Source organism: Corvus hawaiiensis, chromosome 19 (genome assembly GCF_020740725.1).
Source record: "Corvus hawaiiensis isolate bCorHaw1 chromosome 19, bCorHaw1.pri.cur, whole genome shotgun sequence".
In the NCBI taxonomy this organism is placed as follows: Eukaryota; Metazoa; Chordata; class Aves; order Passeriformes; family Corvidae; genus Corvus; species Corvus hawaiiensis.
Genome location: NC_063231.1, coordinates 8,099,215 through 8,119,994, shown reverse-complemented (window position 1 = coordinate 8,119,994; position 20,780 = coordinate 8,099,215). Strand labels below are relative to the sequence as shown.

The following is a 20,780-nucleotide window of genomic DNA, read 5'->3' as shown; positions in this document are numbered from 1 at the left end:
CTTACTCTCCTCTTAACAGTGCCTTTATCTTGTGCTTTCAGGAAAACCTGGCACCTGCCAAGTTCAGCTACAGTGTGATTTAGCAAAGTGGCAAATCTTCATTAGAGACCAGGAAGAGCTTTTAATCAGAAATGACAACATGCAGGCTGTGATTTGCACCCAGGCCTCAAGTGATGGGTGAAATCACCCTTCTCAACACCCACCTTGCTATAAATAGCTGTTTTCACTGGGGGCAGGTGCTACTGAAATGTCACTTGGGTGAAATCTGAGTGATGTGTTGAGTGTGTGTCTCAGAGCCGAGAGAGGCATTGTCTTTGTCGGATGTATTGAAACGTGCGTGTCTCTGCCAAGAGATGTTGTAATGGTGAGATAGATATCGATCAGAGCTGCTCTTGAAGTGTTTTGAGACTCTAATACTTCCTTGAATCATCTCAGTGCTCCATTCACAAAAGCTGCTGCTGTTAAAACGTCACGCTGTCGGGTGTGTCTTGTTTTTATCCCACCCCATTCCACCGCCATGAGGGATTTTTTTTTTTTTTAGGAAACTCGGTATACTTTTTCAATTCCTTACTTTTGTGCACATCACAAGGGGTTATTTTTTCCCCATTATTATGAACAGAAGTGTTGTTTGAGTGCCCAGACAGTTGGTGAAATCTGCTTTTTGGTGGAGCGTTAAGTATCTTCACAATTCTCTTTTTATAATTGTCCTCTGAAAGAGTGAGCCATGGTGACTTTCCCAATGGAATATTTATCCATCACGTGCTGTCTCTGCAGTGTTATTGTGGGACTATACTTCTGAGTGTTCCTGCAAGAGGAAAATTACAATTTGTCTTGATCCATCCATTCAGCCCTAGAGTGTTCCTTGAACTTTGTGGAAGAGTCTGAGATGGGTACATGTGGTAGAAGAAAAGTAGGATTCAATTGCAAATTGCTATTATTACAATCACTTTCTGAGATCATCTCTACCAATCATCACTTGGTCTTGAGATGAGAGCAGCAGCTTCTTTTTAAACTTAATTGATACGTTTTTTAAAAGCTACTGTATGAAAAACATCTTTCCTAGATGAAATAGATTTGGGACTTCTGAATTACAGGCGTCGATTTTAAGCAGACTTCAGATCTTAGGGCTGTTCCTGTTCAAAAAGTGCATGACACTTAAATGCTTTAACTCTGAGGCTTCTGAGTACCTGGCTGGAGAACTTAGACACCCAAAGCCCATGAAGTTATCCCTGTATTGGTCTGTTTCTGACAGTCAAGGAGGATTTTAGTGCAGATGCCTGTGGGCAATGGCGTTGTGGTGACAAGGTAATCCTGAAAGGATCTGGAGTACGGCTGTGGTGGCAGACTCAAGCACTGATGGGCAAGTGTGTACCACACCTCTGTGTAAATGATTTTTAGTAATTCCCATTTTTGTGTTATCATCTATCTCAGCCTGGCCTGCTGACCAGACTAAAAGCTAGGAAGAGCTCTAAATTTGGAGCTGAAGCAGCATGTGTGTTGTACGGAGGGAAGGTGCCTGCTTGCACATAGCTGGGTTTGGGAGCTTTGTTTCATTTCCCCAAGTCTGGCAAGGAGGATGGAGAAATTTGAGAGAAGATGTGATGCTGAGCAGCACCAGGAACCTGAGAAGTGCTGGTGCTGCAGTGAGGGGGTGGATGTAGTAGAAATGGTGTCTGTGGTGCTGGGTCCTGCTGCAAAGAGAGACTCAGGTCTGTCCTGCCTTAGGGAGCCTGCATTTGGATGTGATCTGGCTGCCAGACCTGCCTGACCGCTGCCTTAGTGTAAAGTCCTTTTCACTGACATTCCCAGCCAGCGTATCAGAAGAGCTGCCTGAAAAAAGGAAGGAGTTTATACCATGAAAAAGGAGAGGATGTGTTTGTTTCCTTCCAATTACAGAGAACTTTAAGCCTGATCTCTGCTTAGCTTGTTCTGCTTGGAGTGATAAGAACCAAAGGAAAAACCGTGGGATTTTCTTCATCTGTGGTTTTCTTACCCCGCCCCTGGTGATCTCATATCTGTTTAAATCTGAGACATATTTCTGTGCAACATAATCCTTGTTGTTTTGTGACAGCTTATTGTATGCACATTCTCTGTGCATCTCCTGCTTTTAACTGCTTAGTGTGTACCAAAGCAGGAGTTATTTTTACTGCTGTCAGTGGCGTTGAGCTTTGCAACACTGGGCGTATCTTGTTCTGCATCCTGCCTCCACGAAGCAAGCAGCCTTCAAAGGGATCAGGGACCTGTGCTGCTGCTGGTGATGGAGAGGGGAGAAAAATGATGAGGTTCAGCCTGTAAAAACTGTTGGGTTTTTTGAATGTCTAAAATTGCTGTGGGATTGAAAAACGCTAGATCTGAAACACGTCCTGATGGGGAGAATGCACTGCTCAGATGTGTTTTCCGAAGGCTGTGGCGGTGAGGTGTGTTGTTCTGTCAGTGCTTTTTCCACCTTTTCTCGGTTCCTGTTGCATTCCTGATGACCTCAGTGTGAGCTGCTGTCCCTGATGCCCTGCTGACAGACTGTGTCCATGTCGCTAGTGTGCCATGGGGAAGCTCTGAGCCAGCTCAGGCTGCAGCCCTGAGGGATTGGGCCTGGCTCCTTGGATACGCTGCCCCAGAGCAGCTTTACACAAATTCGTTGTCTTTTGAACTTTCTATGGTTCATTTCTGGTTTCTTGGGGACTTTCTTAGGTTGGGTTGGGGGTGTGTGTTTTGCAGGGTTGGTTTTTGCTAGCTCTGCATTAGTAGAGAGTAGCAGCTGTATCTTGAAAGCAGTTTGAATTTCCCAGAACTTTGGGACACACGGGTTAGGTGTAATCCTTACACGCGAGTTGCTGCTCTTTTTTTCTGTATTTTAATGCAGCCCATGAGTCTGCTTGTCTCTGTTCTTTTCACTAATGGCTAACAGGCTCCTTTCCTGTGGAGACAAGAGTTGAGGTTGCTGAGTGCCCCAAAGCAGCCTCCTGAACTCATCTTCCTTCTCAAATCTGATCTTGACTGCAGTTTCTCCAGGAGACAAGCCCTTGTCCAGCAAGGTAAAGCAGCTGGCCAGGCTCACTGGGGGCATGTGGAGGCTTTGGTATTCATCAACCCCAGTGGTCTGTGGAGCAAAGGGTACCCATCAAATCAGGTTGCAGGTACTGCCTGCCATTATTTGAACCTGGTGTCTTTTTTACCACTCTCTCTTGGAGCTTCTGTGAGCTGTGTTATCTGAAGAGACATGAGGCCACTCCATCCGTGCCTGCTGAACCCTGAAAAAATGCTGGAGCTGATTAAAGAGGCACATTCCCTCTGGAGATGGGGCTCGTTTGAGCAAAGGAATGTAGGTCATGGTTAAGTATATAAAATGAAAAAAGACTCCATTGTAGTGGCAGCATTTCACCATAATAATCCAGTGAGGTCCTTGCATGAATAGAAAACCTGTTCTTATATATATGCTATTTAATATGACTCATTAAGCAAGCCTAATGAAACAGCAACATGAGCCTTACTAAATGCCATGGCACATACAATCCTTAAGGCTTTGGTGTTGGCATCCTGAGCAGTTCATCCTCCTGTGTGCCATGTTTTCCCTGTCCAAATCATAATTCTGCAGTGTCAGAGCCCAAGGCCAGGGTAAAGGAGAGCAGGGAGGTTTGAGGCCCCGTTAAGTATCTGATAGGATAAAGGTAGCATTGCAGCCATGGCAGTCTGAGCCAGGCGTGGAGCCCTGGGGTAATGAGAAATGAATCCAAGTGGAGGAATTAAGTGGGATGGAAGCTGGCTGTGTGTGGAGAAGGAGGTACTCTGTGGTCACTGCTTGACTCTGCTGCAAAGGTGTGTGTTGTAACATGCAGGGGACCACCCAATGCACACCTGATAAGGGCTGTATCCCCCAAAAATTCTGACAGGAAGATGAGGAATGTGTGTCAGCAGCAAGCCTCAGGCTGGTGGTTGTTACACAGATGTTCATGATTGAGGACTTTTCACTAAAGATTCTACTGCATCAGGTGCTTTCTGGATTTTGTGCTAAGAACACAGTGGGTCATTTCATATTCCTAGCAAAAGTGTCCCTTTTGTGGCTTTTTCTGTATACACAACATACTTTTTAATCTTGACAGTATCTTGAGTACATGAGTAGATACTTGAGTGCCGTTTTCTTGGCATATTACTGTCCCCAGTTTAACAGTGCACCTGGTTTTTTATAGGTACCATGTTCAACCCCAGTGCTGCTGCATTTCAGTGGCTGATGGCACAGTACCTTGCACATGCCTGCAAAGCTGAGCAACCTTTTTCAAGTAAAAATCACTGTTGTCAGCATAGGAGTGTCCTGGCAGTGCCTCGTGTGGCTTGGTTAGAGTTGCTGCTGAGGGTTACATCTCTTGTTCAGGAGCCTGCCACATCTGAGTAGTGTACAGTGGCAATTAATGGACAGGGGCAGTTTTAAGGAGGAACTTAGTTTGTGTGTTTAATTAGGAATGACAGGCCATATAATGCAGCCTAAGGTTTACCAGCCCATGGATCCTTCCCAGAACATGGCTGGGGCTCAGCACCTCGGAGCAGTTCTGCTTACGGTTGTGCTAATGCTGTTTAGTTCATGCCATGTGACTTTTCAGCAACTCTGAAATCTGCTGTCCAGTCATTCCTTTCCTCAGTCACAGGCGTGCAGCTTTGTCCCTGTTTCAAGGCTTTTCAGGACAGTCCTCACTGTGGAATTTTGGCAGTGCTGGGTAAAGGCAGAGTTCAGTTCACCTCCATTTTTCAGAAGAGGAAGAGGAGGCAGAGCACTGTTCCAGCTGTCAGGGGAGCAGAGCCCTCTCAATCATCTTGCAGGGGTGTTTTTGTAGTGTTTGCAAATCTGCTCCACCTGTGTTTATGTCTCAGTGTTTCACTGGGGTTGTGATGAGCTGAAATCCCTCTGTTATAGCTGAAGTCATTAAAGCGAAGAACGTGTTATGTATATGGCACATAACAGAGTCTGGTGTTAAAGCAAAATACCCACTTACCTGCTGTGTATGTGCATAGCAATATATCCTCAAAAAAGGTAATTTTAGGAAGTAGGCATCAAGTGAATTACAGTTCCAGGAAATATGGGGCTCACTGTCAAGGATAACAGGCTTGGCTTAAAAGGTAAATTTATTTTGCAGAGGAGACTATTGATTAGTTGTTCACCAGACTGTTTTTATTGTTTGGTGTGTAGATGTAAAGACATCCAGATGTACAAAGCATGCACTTGGAGTCAAGCCACTACAGGGACAGGGATCGGTGGCTTTGTAATGGATTCGCTTTATCATTTGTCCTTGGTATTTTTTCTTCTTGGTTAAGATATTTGCTATTAGCACAGGTACAGTGCAAGACTCCGTATCGCATCTGTGCTAGGACCTGGTACCTTTCTGCTCTGAAAGGTGCTCTGGATGCTTTCTTTAGAGGGGATAAAAACTCTCACTGCCTGGCCACGTGGCCATTTGGAGGCAGAGCTGCTGACTTTGGGCAAGCAGACTTTTACCACTTTTTGCTTGTGCTGTCTGGAAGTGAGCACTTACTCCTCCAAGGGCATCCTCAGTAGAGCTGCTTACATCCAGTCAGATTACACCTGAGAGAGCCCAGCAAGGCAATGAAGGTGCTTTAAATCAAAGACCTTGGCTCATCTCAGACCTTAAGCTCATCTGAAGGAGGGCTGGGACAGACAGGAGGGGAGCAAATGCACTTCATAAGTGTGAAGCATATGACAAAGTTTCCAAGTCAAACATGACATCCCCCAATGCTATTTTATCATCTTCTCTAACCAGCTCTGCATTGAAATACCTTACAGGTAATGTTACTGTGTGATGTTTGTGACATTGGGCAAGAAGACACTAAAGACATTTTCCTGCTAGGAGCAGCTTCCTGATCTATATGCAAGGTGAAGGATGCAGCAAAGCATCCCTTAAAACAATTTTAAACCCCAGTTTGGAAAATTCTGAGGCTTTAGTCTTTTACATTTATGGGGAAATAGTCAGCTCTGAGGTGAGTTCTGCTAACAGTCAATCTCCCCTTGCTTGCCTGTAAGAGGTGACCTTTCAGAAATGTTTTTAGTGAAGGGGCAGTTCTGGGTCTCTCGGAAACACTCCTCGTGTTAAAAATGGAATATTTCACAGCTTCCTGGTTGGTCTAGAAGTATGTTACTCCCCTGGGGACTCTTCGGATGCTGGGTCTCCTAAACACAGAAGCCTTCCTTGGAAACTGGATTTGAGTATCCTGGGAAATATTTTTTCCCAGTAATTTGTGATTGCTCTATAGCTGTTGGGCTGTAGAGCCTGTGCAGAGCAGAGGAGCATAAAGATGTATTCCTACAGGAAATTTGTAGCTGTCTGTATGTTACCCTGGTGAGGATTAATGCAAGTGGAAAGGATTTTGCCTTTAAAACCTGTGTAAAGGAGAACTTAATAATCTGCCTTCAAGCAGGTTTAGAATGGGAACTGTGTGTACATTGTACAAAACCAGGGAACATCTGGCTTGATTGCTCCTGTGGTTCCTGTGCCACTGCTTTAAGCGTTTGCTTACACCAGGGGCTTGGTGAGTTCTGTGAGCCATCTCCAGATGTGCTGCTTGGTTGCCTAGTTCCCAAGGAAGAGATGGGGAGAAAAGAAGATTCCCCAGGCTATAACACTGAATTATTGTCACTTCAGATATGCTGCTGAATAACTGAACCTGTGGAGTAATGTGGAGAGGAGAGTGGTGTTTCCATGCAGTTGCTGGATGTTCTGCTGGGCAAATGCTGTGTTGTCTCAGGCTGCTGGCAGAAATCTGGAGAGCTTATAGTAAATGGTTTAGAAGTCAGCCAAGAAAACACCTGAAGGCAAAATGATACAGGAGTGCTGTATGATGACATTGATGAGTTTTAAATATGGTGTTGAAAGCTTTGTGCTCTGGCTGAGATGGGAAGGAAGAAAAAGTCAGTCCAGTAGACTCATCTGTTCTAGGGGGGAGAAACAAGGCTTTGCTCCAAGGGTATTAAGTCAGACTCTGCAGGGCTTTTATATTTCTGTCCCTATTGTATCATAACTGTCACCAGTTCTTGTTGAGATTTTTCTCAGATTTATTGAAAGGAATTGAAGGTTGGTTGCTTGCTTTTGTATTATAGAGTGGACAAGCAGGAGGCAGTGAATTAAACCTGCTGTGGCTGGGAGATGTTTTGGTCTTCCCCCAGCCATTCCGCAGGTGGTGGATCCACCCCTCACAGAAAGGGATGTCACAGTGCAGAGGTTGCAGAAATCCAGTCGTTAAATAACTGAGCTTCTGTAGCTTGGTGTATGGATTCAGTAAGGGCTGTTCCTCCTTTTTGTAATGGCCAATACAGCATTTATGTATAGGGGGGATAACTGAAACTCTTTCAGTGAATAGAAAATGCAGCTGAGGTTTTTTGGGCAATGATGCAATTGTGCTGCATTGTCCCAGTAGCATTCACACACTCTTCTGCAGTGTGAGCTGGGGGAGTGGCTTTGCTGTTTATCAGAAATAAATGCATGCATGGGGTACCCACACTGTCACTGAAATTTGGGTGGATTCTCTCTAGCATTCCAGAAGTTGCTTCAGCTGAATGTAAAGGCTTTGATTTTTTTTTTTTAAGCAATGTCTGACTTAACTGTGGATGCAGCTGGCTCAGAAGGCGTGTTATTTAACAGGAAGCCTTTGCAGAATGCTTGCTCTGCCTTGGAGCAAGCATTGGCCATTGTACCTCTTAAAGCAGTGTTTGCCTTTGTGCCAGGAGGGAGCGAGGTGACCCCAGACCTCTGCCCTGGCTGTGGCCCCACGAGGAGGCAGTGCCACTGGTTTCCTTGTCAGCTAAATCTGAGTGTCCCCAGAGTGGTCTTAATCACTGGCTGTGGAAACTGCCCCCAAGGCCAGCCTGAGCATCCTGTATTTGTCAGCTAAGCTAGCCAGGTCCTGATCCGCCTCTGGAATCCACTGCCCTCTCTCTCCTCCTCGGGCTGCAGGCAGCCTGTCTGTCCATGCAGCGTTCCTCCTGTGTAACAGAGCATTAAGGCACTGCAGTGTGCTTGGGGAGTGTGTTCTGCATGTGAGATCAACCAGGAATATTTCTCCAGGGGGATGCTCTGATTCCAGAGCAGGCATGAAACTCAGAGAAGGTACAAGGGAGGCTGGGCAGCTTCATGCGCTCGCTGCCTGGGATTGACTTGAGAATGTGGCATGACACAGCATTTGCTGTGCTTTCAGCTACAGCTATTTATACATTGCTTTTCAGGGTTACTTTGTCTCCTCTAGGAGATTCTGTACTTGATAAAATAATCTTGCTCAAGTTTATGGAATTTGCTGAAGTTCCTAGACTTATTTCAGTATTTTGGCTCTGTGGCAGTGCTCTGCCTCTGGATCCAAACAGGGCTGAATGTGAGGGAATTTTTTCTTTAAGATACGTCTGGATTCAGTCCCCTAAAGTAATTTGACCTGCAGAGTGGACTTGCACTGGGTCTCATATGTGAACTGAAACAGGCACACCAGGGATTTAAGGATAACACGCTAATATCTTCCCTCCTTCCTAGGAGAGAAAATTGCAGCAATTGTGAAACATTGCTGTCTGTGGGGGAAGGGACTCCTGTGAGGGTGGTAGTGGAGGCTCTGGGTGAAAGAAAGGGAAAGGAGAGTGGGCTGTATTACACTAACCATCCTGTGTCAACCTCCTACGTTCGGGTGTCGCATGGCTGACATCCTATCAAAGAGCTCTGGCTGTGTCCAGAATTTTAAGCAGCTTTATAAATAGTGTTGCTCAAACTGCCTGTGTGTGCAGAGACTGTGAACGACTGGGGTAGACCAAAATATTATTGGTTTAATTTTTGAACCAGTCCAAAAATGGGAGCAAGAAAGATTAGAAACCTGAAGTGTAGAAACACCCGTGGATTATCTCCTTCCTCTGCAATGCCAAGCGTACATCTGGGGGGTCTGTGAGAGAGGCAGCGTTGCTGGAGATGGCAGGCTGTGAGACTTGCAAGGCTCACAATGTGAATCTTTTTAAGGCATCTGAAACCATTCTTTCTCTCGTACTTGCCTGACGTCTTCCTGCTTGCAGGTTGTGCTGTGTCTGAATAATTGTGAACAATTAGAAGCTAATTTAAATGGCTGGTTTGTATTCACAGCAGCAGCAAATGAGCTAACCAGCTGGAAAGCAGACACGGTGATTTTCTGTTGATGTGTCTCCCTCTTGTTGTTCCCTGGCAGTTTTTGCAAGGTGGATTTTTTGCTGTGGGCTAATAAGGAGTTTCTCCTGCACGCTGCTGACCTGATTGCAAGGGGAGGGAGGATGCTTTGTGCCCTAGCACAGAGTTGCCAACAACCCAGCAGAGTCCAGTTTGGCTCAGCAAACGAGCCCACCCTGGTTTGCTTCAGGAATGTGGAGCAAAGGAATATTTTTTGTGGATACACTCTTTATTCCTACTCTCAAATATATAGAAAGGTGAGGTGCACCTGTTGTGCCTCGGTAATGAATTGGCCAGCAACAGTCACGCAGATTTCCTCACAGCATCCTTTTTGTCCTCTGGAATGGCAGATGGAGGTCTGAGCAGCCCCACTCTTTCCTCCAGGCCTGGCAGTATGCCCCAAATGTAGCTCAGAGTGGCCAGTGACTAATTTCTGTGCCACTGATGCTGTCCAGATGGCATCCCAATCCATCCAGGTCCAGCAAGAACCTGGAAAACCTGTTGCATAATAATTGCCATCTACCTCCCAAGGCAACAATTTGAGGAATTCTTTTGCTTCAGGTAAATAAAAGAGCTACTGGACAGACTATTTTTGCACACAAGGAGGAACACAGCTTAATTGGCAAGTTAAAACAGTGGGCTGGTGGGAATCCTGGGAATCCAGACTGGAGGCTGAAATGGGATTCTCTTCTTCCTGTCACACTGGATGGTGTCAGCATCCGTGTGAGCGTCTTCTCAGGGGATTTTCTTCTAGCAGTCAAATGCATTTCCCTTAGACCTTATGGGATGCTGCCAAAAGAGCAGCACAGCCATTGCTTTCACCTGCGTGGTCAGGTGTTCACCAGGGTGTCTGCAGCCATTCCTTAAGTCCTGTTGGAACCAGGCGTCTCCTGACACGCTGGGCTCGGGGCTCTGTGGAGCTGCTGGGCTCCTCACAGCAGTTTTCTTCCTGGGGATTGCTGGCTCTGATCTGTCCTTTGGGTGAGGCTTTACTGCGGGAGCGTTGGGGCAGCCTCTGTGAGCAGTGCTGGCTGATGTATAGGCATAATGTTGTCCACGTTCCTGCTTACTGCTCCCAACCAGCTTTTCCCGTGCCTGTAACTCCGGTCTCCTGCGGTTTTCCTCAGGTAACAGTGCCATCTGGTGCTGGAGCACTGCTCTTGGTCAAGCCTTCCTCAAATACTTAGGCAGAGGTGGTAGGAGAGTATTGCTTTTAATCAGCCATTGCCCTGTAAGAAGATGGGAGGGGGCGTTCTGTAATAATCTGTAATAATCTGCTTTTGGGACATTGCACCTGGCGATGATCTTTTTGTCTTTTAGCAGTTGATGTTCCCAAAACTGCTGTATCTAGAAGACTGAGTACATGAGGCGAGAACTGTAAACACTGAGAAGGCAGATAATTTTTTACTATAAACTGCTGCTAAAAACTAAAATCCAACATTTAGATTAAATCCTGTAACTGGTGACATCTTTGAAATATTCCCCATAGGACTCTAAGTGACTTCCTAGTCACTAAATCTTCTCTTGAAAGATCTTTACATATTTTCTATGTCTACATTCATAGCTATGTACTTTTAAACTTTACTCTTCTATATCTTTATGCTGAGCATCATTATGTTCATGCTTTCTGAATAATTTTTACTTTATTTTTTTATTTTATTATTTTTATTTCCTTTAAAGTTTTGTAAACCTTTTTGCACACACAGGGTTTGATTGTGTTCCCAGATGAAAGTCCTGGTTATTGGTTGATGGCAGTGGGTATATGGAATGTACTGTTTGAACAAACAGCACTTGATGACAAGGTTGGCTAAAGTCAAACTCTTTCATAATTTTTTTTCTTTGAGTACCAGGTTGTCTTTGCTGCTTTACCCCTTTTTCAGGCGTTTAACCCAGGCTGACACATGTGGGTTGTGTGGTGGTGGTCAGCATTTACACACCAGATAGAAAAGTGAGGCTGAGGATACTGAAAAGCTGAGAGTGGCTGTTGTTTATGCAGCTTTGCTTGTCTACTTCCAGGATCCTCCTCTCTCCCAACCACATTCTCTCTTCTGGGAAATGCTCCCAAACTTACTTCTTTTCCTTTAAATAATAACAACCCAGTAACCTTCCTGTTGTCTTATCTTCCTTCCCTTGAATTACTGCCTTGTACTTTGTTTTCAGAGTGGTGCGTTCACCAGGCCAGGCGATCTGTGTTGTAGTGTTTTCCAAAATGTCATGTAAATATGCAGAGCCACAGAAGTGATTTGTTGCCAGTAAAATAAATAATACTTCTTGGACAAGGGAAATCCAAGTAGAAGATTTTTTACTTAGCAGAAGGTTTCTGTTAGAGCCAGATTCTTCTGCTCCAAAGCAGAGCATTTACCCAGGTTATAATTAGTGTGAACTTTTGTTTCATCCGATGATTTGTTCAGACTTTTTAACTGAATTCCACCTCTTAGAAAAGGAAAATAGAATCTTTCAGTGTCTTTCTGCCAGAAGGCTCAAAGGTGATATTTGTTAGGAGGAGGGGAAGATCCTACATTGTTTGGTTGTGACTGAAGGACCAGAACTTTGCTGTGGAAGGAGTTTTGTACTTTATTACCAAAAAATAATGTGGAGGATAAAAATAAAATAAAAAACAATAGGTTGTGTGGTCAGAAACATGGTCAGGAACAAAAGTAGCTGTAAGTCCATTGCAGGTAGATGTGAAAATAGGGGAGACTCAGGGATCTTCAGCCTGGAGTTGGAAGGGACTCAGTTGAGTGACTTCAGGTTTCTGTGTCTCCATAATATGTCATAAAGACAAATTACAGAGCTGTCACTTTGTCTTACGAGAGCTGCAGGTCCCCAGGGAGGCTCTGCAGCATTGGGAGATTATCAGAACTAATGACACAGCTGCATTTTGAAGCTGCTGTGTTACAAGCCTCCCTGCACCTCTAGCAGTGTCAGAAGGGAGTAGTGATGTGGAGGCAGTGATCTGGTTCTCATTTTTCAGCTTGCCTGGTCTCTTGTGGGTGTTGCAGAGACTTCTCTGCTGCCTGCCATGAACTCGCTTGGTGTTTACTCAGTGACTACATGATGGCAGGTGCTGCCTGGCTCTGGCAGCCCTGGATACAATTTGTGTGTAATTAGATAAAAAATCATGTTCCCTTAGAGCAGGGGGTTTAGAGTTTTGTAGATGTTCAGCTGGTGACAGGCAAGTGTGTTTTAGAGCAGTGTGTGCTGGCCTGGGGCTGGAAACTGCTGTGTTCATCCCTACCACTGATGGAATCTTCATGAGCTAATCAGGAAATTCTGCTTCAGGCCATGCCTCTTTCTTGTTTCGTGAAAAAATGTTATGTTCAAACTGTAGCATCAATCCACAGTAGTTTGCAGGTAACAGGCACTACTTGGGGTTGGCTTAGTGGTGAATCTTAGCTTCTGCTGCTGTGGATGTGCTGAATGTTGGATGATTGGCAGATTCAGAGCTGCTGGTTGCATGAACAAAAGAATTGTAATCTGTGATCAGGTGACTGCCTGCAGGTAGAGCTGCTGCGATGCAAAGCTGTCTTGGTTTCATCTTAGCCTCTGTGAAGTGTTTTAAAGCATTTATTTCAGATCAGGGGAGCATTTTAGCACACCCCACACCCCCCCCGCTCACCCCTGTTCTGTCCTTCCTGTGCCTGAAGTTAATCATCAACCTGACCTTTCACAGAGGGGTGTTTTGCACTGCCCAAAGCAGCCTCATGAACAAGCTTTTGGACTCCTGCACATAATACAGGAAACAAAGATCCTGTTCACTGTCCTTCCCCTGCTTTGACCAAACCAAATGGAACTGTGTGTTCCTGAGTCACTCAAGGCTTTTGAGAGTTAGTTCAGTTGTTCATATTGAACAATTTTTTTAATCTCCTGATGCAATTCCTAAGTAACTCCTAAATATTTTCTCCTTTTGTGATTCTTTGAGTGCTTTCAGATGACAAGCAGTATCATGGTATTATGAAAATACGGAATGATGCTAAAGTAAAGAGGTAAAAATCTGTGTGCCTACAGGTTGCCCAGAGGAGCTGTGGCTGCCCCATCCCTGGATGTGTTTAAGGCCAGGTTGGACGGGGCTTGGAGCAACCTGGATCCCTGCCCATGGCAGGGGGTTGGAATGAGATGGTCTTTGAGGTCTCTTCCAGCCCAAACCATTCTATGAATTAAAGGTGTGAGTTATGTGGCAGAGCAGTGACCAGCTCTGTTGTGTGCTGGTGTTGGAAACCACATACCACTCTGGCATTTAATACTTGTGCAGGCAAAAGTTGAGACCTTGCCCCAGAAGGGTGTAGTTCTTCTGTAAGTAATGCAGGAATCTCCACAGCCTCCTGTCTCCAGCAGATTTTGAATTTTTTGTCTGGAAGAGCCACAGACTACTTGTGCTTGCCATGTAGGAGTAGCCAGGAGGTGTCACAGGCAGAACTTTTGTACCAATCAGTGCAAAAGATTTATTTTAATATTTTTGCAGCTGCATCCCTCAAGGGTTGTTTTTAAAACCCTCTGTATTGTGTAGCTCATTGTTCAGCTCTTCTGGGTAGTAGAACTTTAGTTCTCAGGAGTCTTAAGTTTCTAGTAGTCTGTCTTCAATCCCATTCTCCCATCTTTCTTTCCCATAAAAACCCAGCATGGTTGGAAACCTCCAGTTAGAAGTGAAGCAACATGTGGCACTTCAAATGTCACAGTGTTAACCAAATGTGAGCTTCCAGGGGATTCTCTGCTGTTGCTTCATCTTCTCTCCTCTTGCTTTTTGCAACTGCTCATGTGCCATGCAAGCTGATCAATGTAACAGAAATCTTTCACGGGAAGTGAACTTTGGATATGGAACATATTTTTCCAAGATGTGATGCCATTGGTGATGTGTTGATACTGAAAAGATATTAAAATATCTTGGCTTCAGATCTTCTGGGTCATTGAATTTCTGAACCTTTGTCGTCTAACTTGGTGTATCCATGCTATATTTGGACAGCTGACTTGCTTTTTTAGACACCTCATCTAGATTGAAAATAAAAACAGCTTGTGTTGAGTTGATTGCTACACTACTGTTTTAGCTGAAGTGAATTTGGGTGTGTACTCAGACCTTAGAGTTAAAAAAAAATAAGAACTGGGGGATGCTGAGTTGGGTTGGCTGCTGCCAGTTGTGCTCCCTCCTGCCCACTTCCATAAGCACCCATCCCACAGCCATTCCAGCCAAGGCAGCTCTGGAGCTGCTTTGTTTTCTCCTAGTGCCTGGGGCTGGAGCTGGTGGTGGCCAGGAGCTGCTTCATGTAGTAAGGAGGTTTCCTCTTAACCTCCAGTAAGAGCCTGGCAGTAGTCCCAGGCACAAACCAGTGCATCTGGTGGAGATTTCCAAGTCGCAGCTTCAGGACTGGAGAAAAGGATTTATTTGCTGTCAGGTTTAGAAACCAGGCATGGGAACATGCCTATGGTACATCGTGTCCTGTTTCAGGTGCTGAGAGACTGTCCAGGTCTTTCAAAATCCTTCCAAGGAGCCTGTCTGTCAGCACAACGAAGCAAGGTTTTACCCTTCCCAGCACCAGATGTTTGGATTTAGCTTTAACTGGTTATGGAGCGTGGTACTGAGGTTTGGAGAGCTCTGTGGTGCCATGTTACCTGTTGCTGCAGTAGTTGTTTTCCCTATAGTTTGCTCTTAACCTGTGGGTTTTCTTCATCTTCTGAGCGCTGATGTTGCAAGTTCCCATGGCGGCTTCCAAGCTCTCAAGTAGGTGCTGTCCATGTAAACAAAAATGCTTATGTGGGGATTGTAGGACACTGACAGTCCTGGTGACCCTGGAGGAGTGTCCCAGGGAGGAGATTAATTTTTAACTCCAGAACAGATTTAGATATTGACTTGCCAGGAGAACTCTCCAGTTCAGTTTAAAAAAAACCCTCCATCTCTGTGAGTCTAAAGTTCTAACTGTTGATGTTGGACAGAAATCAGGTACCTAGCTCATGTCTCCTCCATCACAATGTTTGTCCATTGTCACAAAAAGACAAGTGTGACATGTTTTCTATGGATAAAACCTTGGCTTGACTCAAAAGGAGGCCATAAAATGGTAATACATCTGAAAGGCATTATGATTTTTCCCCTCACACTTTCTTAGTCCCGTTGAGAGAATTCAAAATAGCTTCACGAAATTGCAAGTAATTTCTTCTTTTTAACTTTTTTTGTTTACAGTTTTAGGCATAGAGCCTGGGAGCAGTGATTTAAATGAGATCAGTTTTACAAGATGTACAAAGGGAGGGTTGGGACCTGGGAGATGGACAAGTAGCCCAGAATGAATAGAAGTGACAGGTCTGTGCAGGTCACAGCCTGGCCTCCCTGCCCTCATGGTGGCCACTACTGTCCAAGTCCTTGTTTAACTCAAGAGGCAGAAGCAGCTTTCATAGTAGATCATTCACTTCTGACTCAGTTGGATAAATGTCTCAACCATCATACAGCAGTTCAGGTCAACGTACAGAGAGTTTCATCTCCAGCGTTGTGCTTTCCTCCATTTTTTTTTTTTTTTTGTGGTGCCTTGTATTCTCATTTTTATGAGCAGTTACCACTGTGTGTGTGCTGCTTTTTCTCCTCCATCTGTACGAGCTTATTTCCAGAGCTCTTGTTTTGGAGGATGGAATTTGGAATGTGTCTGGAATAGAAAGTGATGTTGTCACCACAGCGATTGCGTTGGAGGTAGAGGCTGTGGGATCACATTATCACCTTTGAGCAAATTTTATTCTTTATTGGTCAGAAGTTGCAGTTCTTTAGGTTGGAAAAGACCTTTGAGTTCAACCCAGCACTGCTGAGCCCACCGCTAAATGATGTCCCCAAGTGCTACAGCTGCACGCCTTTTAAATTGCTCCAGGGATGGTGACTGCCACTGCCCTGGGCAACCTGTGCCAGTGCTTGACAGCCCTTTTGATGAAGAAATTTTTCCTAATATGCAGTCTAAAGCTCTCCTGGCACAATGTGAGGCTGCTTCCCCTTGCCTGGTTACTTGGAAGAAGAGTCTGATGCTCACCTGGCTACAACTTCTATCAGGGAGTTGTGGAGAAGGAAGAGGTCTCCCCTGAGCTTGCTTTTCTCAAGGCTGAGCCCCCCCAGAATCTGAGACAGCACTGGCCAAGTGTGAACTTTAACACTGTGAGTCGGCGTTGGCAGCCTTTATACTGCATCAGGTGCCCTCTTCCACAGCCAGAGTCCGCTCTGTTGCTGGGCAGCTGAGCAGAAATGTGGCTGTAAAACCATGACTGATCCAGGTGAAACGTGTGCTCCCAAATCCGTGTGTAGTGAGTGTCTCAGTGCCAAGGTCTCCCGTCCTTCCTGGTGTCCCAGTACGGGTTGAACCTGCAACACAGAGCAGTCAGCTCCTCTGAAGGAAGGTGTGTCCTGGCATATTTGAGACTGACCAACCAAGGACTGCAGGTCGATGCATTCAGGTTCCCTTCTGTGTTTGAACTTGTTCCCAGCTTCTGGTTTTGGGATGTTTGGAGCAGGGGACAGTTTGTCCATCCCTACCTCCTGTGACAACATTGCCTACCTGGAGTGCCATGTGGCAGTAGCAAACCAAAATGCTGTTTGCAGGCAGAATTACACCTTCTGTTTCTCTTAAAGTGGAATACCAAGACTCCTGCCCCATGCAGAAAAGAAACTATGTGGGAGTAGGAAAGGAAGGGATGTGCTGGCAGTAAGCATGAATGTGTTGTCCTTTCTCTTTTGTTGTTTAAAACATTCTGGGGGATGGTGACACCAATAGCTGGAGCCTGTGTGGAAGTGGTTTTGTCCACTGTTGGGTACCAATGATGTTACAAGCAAACCTGAATTGCTAATTAGTGAATTTAAACCCTGCTTCAGGTATGCAGAGAGTGACCAGGGATTTATGCCACTACTGAGTACCTCCAGTACTTATTTTGTTTGGATACACACCAACCAGGGCTAGCTGTCCCTCTATCAGTCTCAGCAGCTCCTATATTATTTGCCACTGAACTTCAGCAGTGATTGTTGCTTATTTACCTGCCACAATACTTGGCGTTGGTGGCTAGTTCAAATCATTGAAATAAATTGCTCTGGTTTTGAGCCTTGTCAGAAGGGAGTTGTTGGAGAGGCAAATTGGCACCATATCTTGCATATGTTCAATGGAGTTGAGAGGTTAAACCCAGGGAGTTACAGTGGGAGTTCAGCCCACCCCTGCCCAGGGATGTTTACACCTCACTGCCAAATGGTTTGCTAAAGTGAGGATCCAGTTTTCTATCACAGACATCTCTCTCAACCTCTGCTGTTAATTTAAACAAACAAAACCCAAACCACAAAGACTTTGCTTCAAATGACAAGTTTGTAATAAAAAATTAGGCAAGTGGATGAAAGCAGAAAGCTCCCGAGGCTTAATGAGTTCATGCTCAGTGGAAATGTCTGTCCTCTCCCAGTCTGCCCAGTTCCAGGTGTGAGCCCTGATGGCTCCCTTATTTCATTTGAGGTGAGATGACTCAGCTGAGAAGGGGAACATGGTCTTGTTGATTCTTGTTCTTTATGCAGAAAATCAGAATTTGTGTACCCCTCCTGCTGTGTGGTTTGAGAGCATCATCAACCCTGCTGAAGTATCAGGTGTTCTCCAGATTGCAGCTGGTGCCTTTTGATGAGTAAATTTGCTGTAGAGCTCAGGCACTGATTCAGTGCTGAACACCAAGAAAGCATCTGAATAGCAAAGGAAGTAAAAGGGGGCCAGAGCTATTCTGCCACTTCTTTTAGCAGTCAAGGCCCTAAGGAACATAACTGACCGCAGGCTGGGTGTGTCATCCCTCTTCACCAGGGTAAAATGTGTGTGCAGTGATGAGTGTCTTTGGTTTGCCTTATTTAACATTTGTAATAGTGAGTTTATTTTTTAAAAAGGCAACACAAAACACATATTGCATTTGAGGAGGGAGCCCAGCTTGGCATACAGGAGCATGGGACTCCTCAGAGCATCTCTGGGAAACTGCTATTTCTCATTCTTGGGGCTCTTACTGATGTACATGGTTAGAACAAAAACCCAGCCATGCTAATACTGCCTTTCATAGAGGTAAATATAGCAGCTGAGCTGTGAGGACCTATTTTAAAAGTGCTTGTGCCACAGAATTCCCTCAGTGCTGAGGGAGGGGGCTGTCCATCCCATTGCTCTGGGTGTAACAGAGGACAGGAGGAATGGCTGAACTGTTGTGTTCAATGACAGCCATTCCAGCTTACTCTGGTCGGGTTTCTTGTGGGTTTTGACAGTCTTTTGTGACAGGACAGACCTGTGAAGTATTTATTGTTGATGCTGGCATTCTGCTTACTCCTTGGCTTGCTTTTCCTTGCGACTGAGACAGGTGGGTCTGGCACATGAAGCTGAAAATAGCTGTGCTGCCTTTAAAAGCCAAGAGACCTGAAAATAGGTTAAATATAGTCCCCCTGTAGAGAAAGCTTTATACTTTGCTTTGGGAAGAATTTGTATGATTGTATTATTGAGGAAGGATCACAAAATGGGAATGCTGCTTATTTACAGCTTCTGTGATGTACCAATGTTGACTAACCCAAATATATTGCTGCTGCTGCTGGGTAACATTGAATCATCTTGATGGTCTGGGTTCTTCAGAGGCTGCATCATAGAGAACAGTATGGCTCCGTGATGTGTTGAAACATAATGCATCAATTTAAGCCCTAATGCATTTTGAAATGAAAGTATCATCATACACTTGGAGCTGTGCAGTGAGAAAACTTCAGTTACAATACCCAAACTGCTGCTCATGCTTGAGTACTTACTGGAATGTGAATGTTGCAGCCCAATTCTGGATTTTAAAAGGCTGCCTGTAGAGTACTTACTTTAACAAATAATTTTAGAAAGCTGTATAAAAATTCATGTCTATCTATATATCGCAGTGGGATGTGGGAGGCAGTGAAAACACTTCTACAATCTGGAAATGGGCTTGTGGGCTTCAGGTTTCCCACTCCAGTGTGGTTCTGACTCCAGAAGTTGGGTCTAAAAGCCTGGCTGGCTGGGTCTCTTCCTCTCTTACTGAAAAATGCAATCAAGAAGATGATAAATACTCAGGTGCTATGGTTTGATTCCGGATCCTGTTCTTGGAGTATAGATTTGTCTAATGTAGTAAAGCAGGCTGTAAGCCAGGGAGTGGGTTAGGATGAAATGCTGACAAAGCACAGTGGAGTTCAGGCTGGGGATGAACAAGGAAAAGCCAGGAATGCAGCAGTAGCAACAGGGTGGGCTCTGAAAGTGAGATGTGAGAGAGGCTCTGTCCCTGGTGGTGCATTCATGTGGCACTTCCCAGAGCACGGGGGGTGTAATTAGTATGTTTGCAGGGCTCAGAGTGATGTACCAGTGCAAATAACTTCTGGACCACTGAAATGCAAATGAGGCTTCTCCCTGTTCAGCAGAGGGAGATTTTAGCTGAGTTACTGGGAGACTGAGCAAGCCTGAAATTGGAGTTCAGTCTTGTGGCCTCCCTTAGGACATCATCCCTCATGTAGCATTCCAGTGTATTCAGTGGCAGCTGCACTTTGTAGTTTTAAGCTTGTTGAAAACACTTAATGAAATAGCTTGCAAGTAGTCTTGAGGCCACTGAAACAGCTGGATGAAGGGCCACTTCTGGAAGGGCATCACTTGGTTAATCACTGGAGAGTCATCAAGTGATACGTTCCCTGGTGCCCACAGGTCTGTGTGAGCTGCTCTAGGGTAAGTAAGGATGGTCCGACCACATCCTTTGTTGCCAGAATGAGGTCTTTGCCAGCAAGTGCTTTAGCAGGAGCTGGAATAAGCAGTGCTTTGGCTTTATCCATGGTCTTATTGATGTTTCATTATGTGCATAGACCTGAGAGCTTTTAAGTGCAGAAACAGCCATTTCTTTTCCTTTTTTTTTTTTTTTTTTTTCCCAAGATAAGTGCTTGCTGCAGTGGATTTGTCACCTATTCCCCTGCCAGCCAAGACTTCTTACTGTACAGGACCTTGCTCATGTGTCCCAGGCCAAACAGGCTTTCCACAGATATTTGGGAGTATCTTGGGTGAAAAGCATGCAGGATGAGACACAGAGCAGTGATGTGTCTTCTGTACTACATAGACTGGATGTGGGTAGGAAATGATGCGTGGTGCAGGCAGAGGAAGAAAAGAGGAAGACTTGAGGGGTTGAGTGAGTCAATGTCTGCACCCTTTTTGATGTGTCTGCTGACTTAGAGCACAGTTGTGGATGGATCCCCTGGTTGCTGATGTCAGAACTGTCAACTGGATTTGGCAAATGTGCCAAGGGGATTAACTCTGTGTATGGAAGCGCCTCAGAATCCTCCGCTGCAATCCTCCTCAGTCTGGAGGGTTGGGATACTGTGCATTTGTATTTGTCATGTTATTTCTGACTGAGTATCATCTGGGGTCACTAAAGCAAATCTCTCTTTCTCTCCTTAGCTGAAGCTTGAAGATCGCTCAGTGGTCCCTCGAGATGTGGTCAGACACATGAGCTCCAGCGTAAGTGCTTTTTTTTTTTTTTTTTTTTTTTTTTTTTGGTCTCTTTTTGACTGTGATACTGCTGCATGGATTTCTAGGACTTGCCAAATTGCCTGAATGGAGCTGGACTAGTAATGCTTTGAGCATGTTCTATTTTTAGGTTGTTGGATAGACTTAG

The 20,780-nt window shown here is 45.1% G+C and overlaps 1 protein-coding gene across 1 annotated transcript in view; it reads left to right on the top strand.

Annotated features, from left to right (window-relative positions):
* The window catches only part of UBE2O (ubiquitin conjugating enzyme E2 O), a 62,425-nt gene that overhangs the window by 12,810 nt on the left and 28,835 nt on the right, over positions 1 to 20,780 (top strand). Inside the window, exon 2 of the mRNA XM_048323581.1 lies at positions 20,564 to 20,623. Within this exon, the coding sequence (XP_048179538.1) occupies positions 20,564 to 20,623 (60 nt within the window). The remainder of the gene's footprint in view (positions 1 to 20,563; positions 20,624 to 20,780) is intronic.